The sequence below is a fragment of the Heteronotia binoei genome, chromosome 15, assembly GCF_032191835.1.
Source record: "Heteronotia binoei isolate CCM8104 ecotype False Entrance Well chromosome 15, APGP_CSIRO_Hbin_v1, whole genome shotgun sequence".
Lineage (NCBI taxonomy): Eukaryota > Metazoa > Chordata > Lepidosauria > Squamata > Gekkonidae > Heteronotia > Heteronotia binoei.
In genome coordinates, this window is record NC_083237.1 from 10,356,227 (window position 1) to 10,365,081 (window position 8,855).

General features: G+C 39.9%; 2 protein-coding genes across 2 annotated transcripts; both read right to left on the reverse strand.

Annotated features, from left to right (window-relative positions):
• Window positions 1-1,011, reverse strand: LOC132582962 (olfactory receptor 6X1-like). The gene has a single exon (XM_060254627.1). It carries the CDS (start codon window positions 1,009-1,011, stop codon window positions 1-3), a length of 1,011 nt encoding a protein of 336 aa, XP_060110610.1.
• A 6,396-nt stretch (window positions 1,012-7,407) lies between these two features.
• Window positions 7,408-8,415, reverse strand: LOC132582963 (olfactory receptor 6X1-like). The gene has a single exon (XM_060254628.1). It carries the CDS (start codon window positions 8,413-8,415, stop codon window positions 7,408-7,410), a length of 1,008 nt encoding a protein of 335 aa, XP_060110611.1.
• Window positions 8,416-8,855: the final 440 nt, after the last annotated feature.

Sequence of the window (8,855 nt, forward strand, 5' to 3'; positions counted from 1 at the left end):
TCACAGTGTTTGAGAGCATGGAGGACATTTTTTAATGGGCATCCGCTGCTTCATTACTTTCAGGAATGCAAATGGAGAGATATGGCCTGATGTACTCAATACTTTATTGGCAGCAACTTTGAACTCTTTGTTCCTGATTGTGAAGATAAAAGGGCTCATCATGGGCAAAAAAGCTATGATCATGAGGTACATCATTTTGTTGACCCGGGTGTCACCTTGGGTTGAAGGTCTCAAGTACATAAAAAATGATGCCCCGTAGAGGATGCCAACAATAGTGAGATGAGAAGAGCAAGTGGAAAAGGCTTTTGACCGTCCACTGACAGATGGGATCTGAACAATAGTGGTTATAATGCATACATAAGAAACTAGTGTAAAGAGAAATGAACCCCACATGACGAGGGCCCCATAAAAGGCACCTATAAGCTCAAACAATGTTGTGTCAGCACAAGCTAATTTCAAGATAGGCCCAATATCACAGAAGAAGTGGTCAATGACATTGTCTCCACAATATGGATAAGTCCAAACAACAATACCCTGGAAAAAGTTAATTGTAAACCCACTGAACCAAGTCAGCAACGAAAGGTACAAACAAAGTCCATTTGTCATCATGGTATTATATAGAAAGGGTTTGCAAATGGCTATGTAACGGTCAAAAGACATGACGGTGAGATTGAAGAACTGTATGGCTCCCATAGAAAAGGCAACGTAAGCTTGTGCCATGCAGCATGTGAAGCAGATGGTCTTTTGGTCCAAAACTAGGTTGGTCAGCATCTTTGGTACTACCACTGTGGTGCTCCAGAGCTCAGCCATTGAAAAGTTGGTGAGGAAGAAATACATGGGCATGTGGAGTTTGGGTTCCAGAAAGACCACTGTGATGATTAAACAGTTGCCTGAGACTGAAATGAAGTACATCAGAAGTACAAGAGTGAAAAACATAATCCTTATTTCATGAAGTTCCGGAAAACCCAGAAGAACAAACTCGGTGATGAATGTTTCATTGTCCACCCCCATCTCCTTTAGAAATGGAAGGAAGAAAGGAGGGAAGGAAGGGAGGGAGGGAAGAAGGAAGGAAAGAAGGAAGGAAAAAATCATTTCTACCCAAACACATATTCATATACTTCTTGTTATATAGTATATCTAGTTAAATGCTACATGGTTACAGTTATATGTATTGTCATACCTGTATTCGTTACATATGCATACATAGATACACTCTTATACTGAATCAGACGCTTGGTCCAATAAAGTCTGTATTGTCTACTCATGCTGGCAGCAATCCTCTGTGACTCTCATGCAGACATCTTTCACACCATCTGCTATCTGATTCTTTCAACTGAAGATGCCGGGGATTGAACCTGGAATCTACTGCATGCCATACAGATGCTCTAGCACTCTGAGCTGTTCTGTCAATACTAAATCCATATAGATTTAAAGTGTCTTATTTATTCATGTTCCTCTAACTCAAATTTCTATACCGACATCTATATTAATTTTCTACTGCATTTTAAAATAGTTGACCTAAAAGGAGACAGAGAACATGCTTCAAAATATGTCAAAAGTCTCTTGTTTATCTCTCAGTCACCAGGCAGGAAAACTCTACTGAATCATTGTTCAAAATGGTAGAGTTCATGCAAATTATGTAATTGTTTCCTGACTAAGCCAACAACTGTGTTTATTCACTGATGAATACTCCAAGTCACCTTTATTTTTTTTTTTAAAGAAGAGGTATACATATGTAACATTCCATTCACAAACATGCAAAGACAACAATATTTAAACAAACACATTCTGAATGCTTTGTATTGCAATGCCACTAGCAGAACAAATCAATAGGAGCTAGAGAAACTGCCATAGAACAAAAGTTCAAAAACTTATACTCCAAAAACCCCTCACAGTTATGTACCTCACAGTGTCAGGAACATGGAATACTTTTGCTGATCACACACATAACAATCGCTTCTGGAAACATTTGTTGCAAGGTTGGTAGGTATAGTTCCATCCTCTGATGCTAGAAATATATATATTTTTTTCCAACTGGATATTCTAACCACTTAACTTAAAATCTTACTTATTCAAGAAATCCTGAGAAATGGTGACCTAAAGTGCTAATGATGCCGCTTGTGTTAAACAGCATTTCCTTTTCTTTGGAAACCTGCTAATAACGGAAGGTTTTCCCAAAAGAGCTCTCCCAAGGCTACTCTCACGCTTCATGCAACAACTAAAGAGAACAATTAAGTTTGAAGAAAGTTTAAAAAAAAATATCAAGAGAGTCAATTCTTGAAGGAAAGAAAAAAGTCTCATTTGTATTTCTACCAATTAGACATCCAGCATCTGGAGGACCATAAATTGCTTATGGTAGCTCATTAGAAATTGTATAACAATTATTAAAAAAAAAACCTGAAAAGTGTAGCAAGGACTTGTCTTTTGAAGGAACAATACCCAAAACAATAAGTCAGCAATTACAGGGCTAAATTTGAAGAGTCTTCCAATGTTGTGAAATCGTTTGAGGGAGGATTTCAATCAGTTACTAACCCCAGCCTTAAATCAAACCCTAGCCGTGATACAGTACGCATTTGTCCCTATCCCACTGCCTTACAGTGAGGAAGGAGGCTGCCATTATGCTACCTGGTTGTGACTGGATCCAGTTGCGATGAGGTTTTGGCAGTGGTCCAGGGAGTCACAGAATAGGTCAATGAAGAATAGGGCCGGGCATGATATACACGAGGAGAGGATTCAGATTTAGATGGCCTCATTTTGAGGATTCATCATGATGCTACAGCTGTTTTAGGGTTTAAGTTGAGAGGTCTGCTACTGACCTCTTCAAAAGGAGGTCCAAGCAGAAACACCTCCTGGAAGGAAAGAATATAAAAACACTATGTAACACATCCGAGAAAAAGGAGTAATGCCACAGAAATCGTGGTACTGATGTGAAGGGTGGCTCACCGTTTTTTCATTCTCTTATAAGGACGACCATACTGAAATTGTCAATGACAGCTCTTCTGCTTTTAACTGCAGCTTTGACTGAAATCAGATGAACCTCTCTTTACTATTTTTCTCCATAATACAAGATTTTTATTATTATTATTTTTTTGCTTAGTATGTTCTTATGATTACTGGGCAACCAAATTACTATCTACTCTTTAATAAAATACCTACGCATAGGACTGTAATGTGAGAATGCATTAAAACACTGGTTTAGTAAGATGGATAACATGCAGGTACACTTGCCAGTTACATTAAAATAGATACATCAAGGTCAACCATATTTCTTAGTACTCTGAACCCTTTGTTGTTTTCTTACGAGGGGAGCGGAATTTGCCCCACTTGGAATCTCCACTGTCTCTTACTATATGGTTTCTGTGTGTGGGTGTGTGCATGTGTGTGTGGTTTTGTTATGTTATCCTTTTATTTGTTTGACATTTTAAACTCATATTGAGCTCTTTGGACCAGAAAAAAATACTATGTGGTGACTCCGCACGCTTATTATGACTAAGCAAAGTTATCTCATATTTTTCTGTGTGTGTTAACTGGGGAAACCAAAGGCCTTATCTTTATTGACATGAACAGATTGATATGAAAAAAGTAAGCATGTATTGAAGAGCTTTGTGCCATGCCAGACCACTAATTCATCTAGCTTTGTATTCCAAATAGCAGGATCTCTATGGTCCACATAGTAACTTCAACAAGTTGTCCAGCCTTCTTAATATTTACATTTCACTTTATCGACCATTCACCAATGCACATTCATTGTGGAGTATCCTCCACTAGCCAATCATTAAGAGTTGTGACAGGTGGGGCCATTGATATGCAACCCTGCTCACCACAATATGTGAAGAAAATAAGGAGGAATCTTACCAAGAGCCTCAGTGCCATGACTTTGATGCCTGGCAACATACATGACCTGAAGGGGAACTGAATTTTGTCAAGGACTTCAGATTCTGCCTCTTCTCCAAAACATCTTCTCTCTTTAGAAAGCCATACCAGACAGTCATTTGCATGATATCAAGGATGTATATATACTAGCATGGCAAGCAGACATGGTTCTGGGAGTTTGCAGCTCTATGCCCGAAAGATAAAGGAGCTGAGTAGAGATGGGCAAGAATTGGGAAAATGTGGGTTCGTTTGTGATTCATGACTGAACCACAAACCGAATAATGCACCAAACTGAGCTGAATGGTTCAGAGGGAAAAGAAAGCAAGGGTTTAAATGGACTCAGAGTCCCTTTAAACCCCTTCTTTCTGCTCTATACACAAACCTCCACAAACTCATTAAAAATTTCATGAGAATTCATGAAGGCAGACCTCCATGAACTTCTGTTCTTGAAGCACGAAGCAGCTAAAATTAATCATGAAGTTTAGTTCATAAGTTGGTTCGTGCCCATTCCTAGAGCTGAGAGCTCAACATTGTGGAAATCCAAGCTATGATTTTAAAAAGGAAGATTCCAGGCTTTGTGAATCATGACTGCAAACAAATGGATGTGAATGTATATGAGCAATACACTTGGATCAGAAAGAAATCCTAAGCACTCAGGATCCTACTATTTCTCAGAATCCTACTTTAGTCTATTCAGTGGGGCTTTCTCCCAGGAAAATAATATCAGAATTGCACAGCAAGTCATCCTGACCCACAGTAATAATAGCAAAGAGGCTGACAGTGCTGCAGAATGAAATATTCATAATATCTAGCACCTTGTCGTGAAGAAATGAATAAGATAAGAGAGGAGTGTGTCTCCAGCTTTTGCACACAGATACATTCATGAGTGATGTCTGATATTTTTTTGTGCTACCTCCAAAGAGGTTTGTCTCAGTGATTACAGACCAGCACTTTGTGCCAACTCAGAGATGCCTCTGAAGTCAGCCCAAAAAATCCCTGCAGATGGCAACATCTGCTGGCCGTTCCTATCCCATCCTCAACCCTTCCTCCAGGCTGCTCCACCTGGCTCAAAAAGTTACCACTTCCAAAGTGGTAGCAAATTTTTGAGCTGGCCATCAGTCAGCTCCGGGTAGTGTGGATGGGGAAGGGCGCAAGTGCAGCGACTTGGCAGTGTGGAACTGCCAAGCTGCCCCAAGCTGTTCTCAGGTTGTTGGGTTTTTTTAACCAATCAGAGAGCTGGTGCACATTAGCACTTGCCCCCCAAAGGAAAAGAAAAGGAATCTGGCTTCTGGGTTGCCTTCCCATGTGAAGGCGGCCAGTCGCCTAGCAGACGGGATACGGGTGGCATGCGGGTGAGTGTGTGGAGGCTCCAGAATGGTTCTTTTCTGAGTGGTCCCAATTCAGGATGCCTCACAGCCACCCCAGAATGCCTGTCTGGTATCAGCCAGTGTGTCCTTCTTTCTTGCATGCGTAGTAATACTTGCCAGTATCTTCAGGTTTCAGGTTATTCAGCTGCAGGGAAACTTGGCTTTTGAAAATGTCCTTTGTGATGTTGGAAATGTTAGCATAAAATTTAACATGAAATAATCAGCAAAAGAAAATATTGAAAAAATGTGGGTATCAATTTGCTAAAGGAGCAAAATAGAAAAAATGTGCTTTGTTTTCAGATGAAACATTCTGTTTGAAAAATACAGAATCACTCCTAAGCAAAAATGTATGAACTTATTTATTTATGAATTTACAGCATTTATATTCCATTATTCTGCCATTACAAGGTCATCAAGCCAGCAAACAATTTATAACATACATGATGCAATTGCCCTATAAAACCATTAAAATAACCCCTGCCAAACTGGCATCATTAAAACATTTTTTAAAAGAGTTAACAAAAAGAACTAAAATTCATGCAAAACATTTTTTAAAAAACAATTTGGTTCTGAGAGAGGGATCAAATGAAAGGAAAAGAGTTTACCCACTGGCAGTAGATAGCAAAGAGCGATAATAATGGGCAATAAATACTATCAACAAAAATAACTGAGAGAAACCAGAGAGCAGCTCCCAAGTTGCTCTGTTTTGTATTTTCTTTTTATCCCATTTTCCTCCCCAATGGTAATGGTTATTAACACTGTTTTCCCTCCACCATTTTGTTCTCACAACAACAGCAGTGTGAAGTATTTTAGAACATCTAGGAGAATACCTCTCCCAAGGTCTTCTGTGGCAGAACAGAGATTCATACCCAGTTCTTCTAGATCATAGTCCAGCTCTCTGGCCACTGCACCATGCCTGGATTGGTTATCCAGACACAGCACTCAAGCAGACCACCTGACTGAATTTCCAAAGATGGGGTCCATCAGAATTGCTTTGAGTCACCCGTTTATATTGGTATATTATATTATATTGGTTAAATTTGACCATATTTTCTCCAAACACTGGAATTGTTCCTGGAATTACTATAGCTGCCTTCTGCTATAAGCTAGTAAATTCCAAAATTAATTTTGGGAATGGTGAATGTACAGCTTCCCAGAACATTCAGGTCATAATCCCCTACTCCTTGCAATTGACCAATGTGTTTAGGTCATATTCCCCTACCCCTTGCAATTGACCAATGCATTCAGGTCATATTCCCCTACCCCTTGCAATTGATCAATGTGTTTAGGTCATATTCCCCTACCCCTTGCAATTGACCAATGCGTTCAGGTCATACTCCCCTACTCCTTGCAATTGACCAATGTGTTTAGGTCATATTCCCCTACCCCTTGCAATTGACCAATGCATTCAGGTCATATTCCCCTACCCCTTGCAATTGACCAATGTGTTTAGGTCATATTCCCCTACCCCTTGCAACTGACCGATGCGTTCAGGTCATACTCCCCTACTCCTTGCAATTGACCAGTGCATGGATTCAACAACATCAGAAAAAGAGAGAGAGAGAGACTGAAGTAAGGAGTTTGAGGTAAGCAAGCATCAACATTCTTTTTATGTGTATCTTATCCATGTGCATGCAAGCAGGCACACACTGGAAACCTCTCACTAAAAGCAGTTTCCAACTGATTGTCCACTGGCAAATGAACAAAAATGGCAGCTAGCAAATGCATTAGCCACACTAATAAACAGACGGGGAGATCTTCAGATGAGTGAACTTTCACATACATTGCTAATATTTGACTCATGGCTGGTCCCCAGAGGTTTATTTGGGGTGAACTTTTCCCAGCTAACATTCACAATAAGGTCTAATGCAGGGGTGGCCAATGGTAGCTCTCCAGATGTTTTTGCCTATAACTCCCATCAGCCCCAGCCATCAGCCATCCTGGCTGGAGCTGATGGGAGTTGTAGGCAAAAAACATTTGGAGAGCTACCGTTGGCCACCCCTGGTCTAACGTGCCATCAGAAAATTGCTGCTAAGGGCTACGGATCTGGTCAGTGACTGGTTAAGAGAATTGCATTCAGCAAGGATTTAAACTGGGTTAGCTCCAAGGGATCTTCCACTACTGTATATTCATTTCAAAGTTTATTTGAAGGTACCTGGCTATGTCACTATGTTTGAGAGCATGGGGGGCATTTTTTCATGGGTATCCGCTGCTTCATTACCTCCATAAATGCAAATGGAAAGATATAGCCCAATATATTCAGTAGTTTATTGGCAGCAGTTTTGAATTCTTGGTTCCTGATTGTGAAGATAAAAGGGCTCATCATGGGCAACAAAACAACGACCATAAGGTACATCATTTTGTTGATCTGGGTGTCACCTTGGGTGGAAGGTCTCAGGTACATAAAAAATGATGCCCCGTAGAAGATGCCAACAATAGTGAGATGGGAAGAGCAGGTGGAAAAGGCTTTTGACCGTCCACTGACAGATGGAATCTGAACAATAGCAGTTATAATGCAGGCATAAGAAACCAGCGTAAAGAGAAATGAACCCCACATAAGGATGGCCCCATAAAAGACACCTAGAAGCTCAAATGATGTTGTATCAGCGCAAGCTAATTTTAAAATAGGCCCAATATCACAGAAGAAGTGGTCAATGACATTGTCTCCACAATATGGATAAGTCCAAACAACGATAATCTGGAAAAAGTTAATTGTAAACCCACTGAACCAAGTCAGCAACGAAAGGTACAAACAAAGTCCATTTGTCATCATGGTATTATATAGAAAGGGTTTGCAAATGGCTATGTAACGGTCAAAAGACATGACAGTGAGATTGAAGAACTGTATGGCTCCCATAGAAAAGGCAACATAAACTTGTGCCATGCAGCATGTGAAGCAGATGGTCTTTTGGTCCAAAACTAGGTTGGTCAGCATCTTTGGTACCACCACTGTGGTGCTCCAGAGTTCAGCCATTGAAAAGTTGGTGAGGAAGAAATACATGGGCATGTGGAGTTTGGGTTCCAGAAAGACCACTGTGATGATTAAACAGTTGCCCGAGACTGAAATGAAGTACATCAGAAGTACAAGAGCAAAAAATATAATCCTTATTCCATGCAGTTCCGGAAAACCCAGAAGAACAAACTCAGTGATGAATGTTTCATTGCCCACCTCCATCTCCTTCAGAAAGGAAGAAAGAAGTCTCAGCATATGGTTCCCAGTTGTTTTCTTTATTGCTAGCAATCCACAGTTATTTGGTAGTAATACCTCCCTAGATGTTCTATTACACTAAATAGTATGATTGCTTTGGTACTGTTATCTCCTTCCATTCCATTTCTTTCTGTATTTCATGTTGAACTATTGCAATGCCTGTAAATGTTATGTGCTATCATTTCACCCAACTCTGTATACCAATTATATTTTATGGCTATTCAATGATTATTTGTTTATTTGAATGATACTATTGAGTTATATTTTGTATCATTTGTGTACTTTTCAATAAAATCATTTAATTATTTTAAAAAGGAAGGAAGGAAGGAAGGAAGGAAGGAAGGAAGGAAGGAAGGAAGGAAGGAAGGAAGGAAGGAAGGAAGGAAGGAAGGAAGGAAGGAAGATAA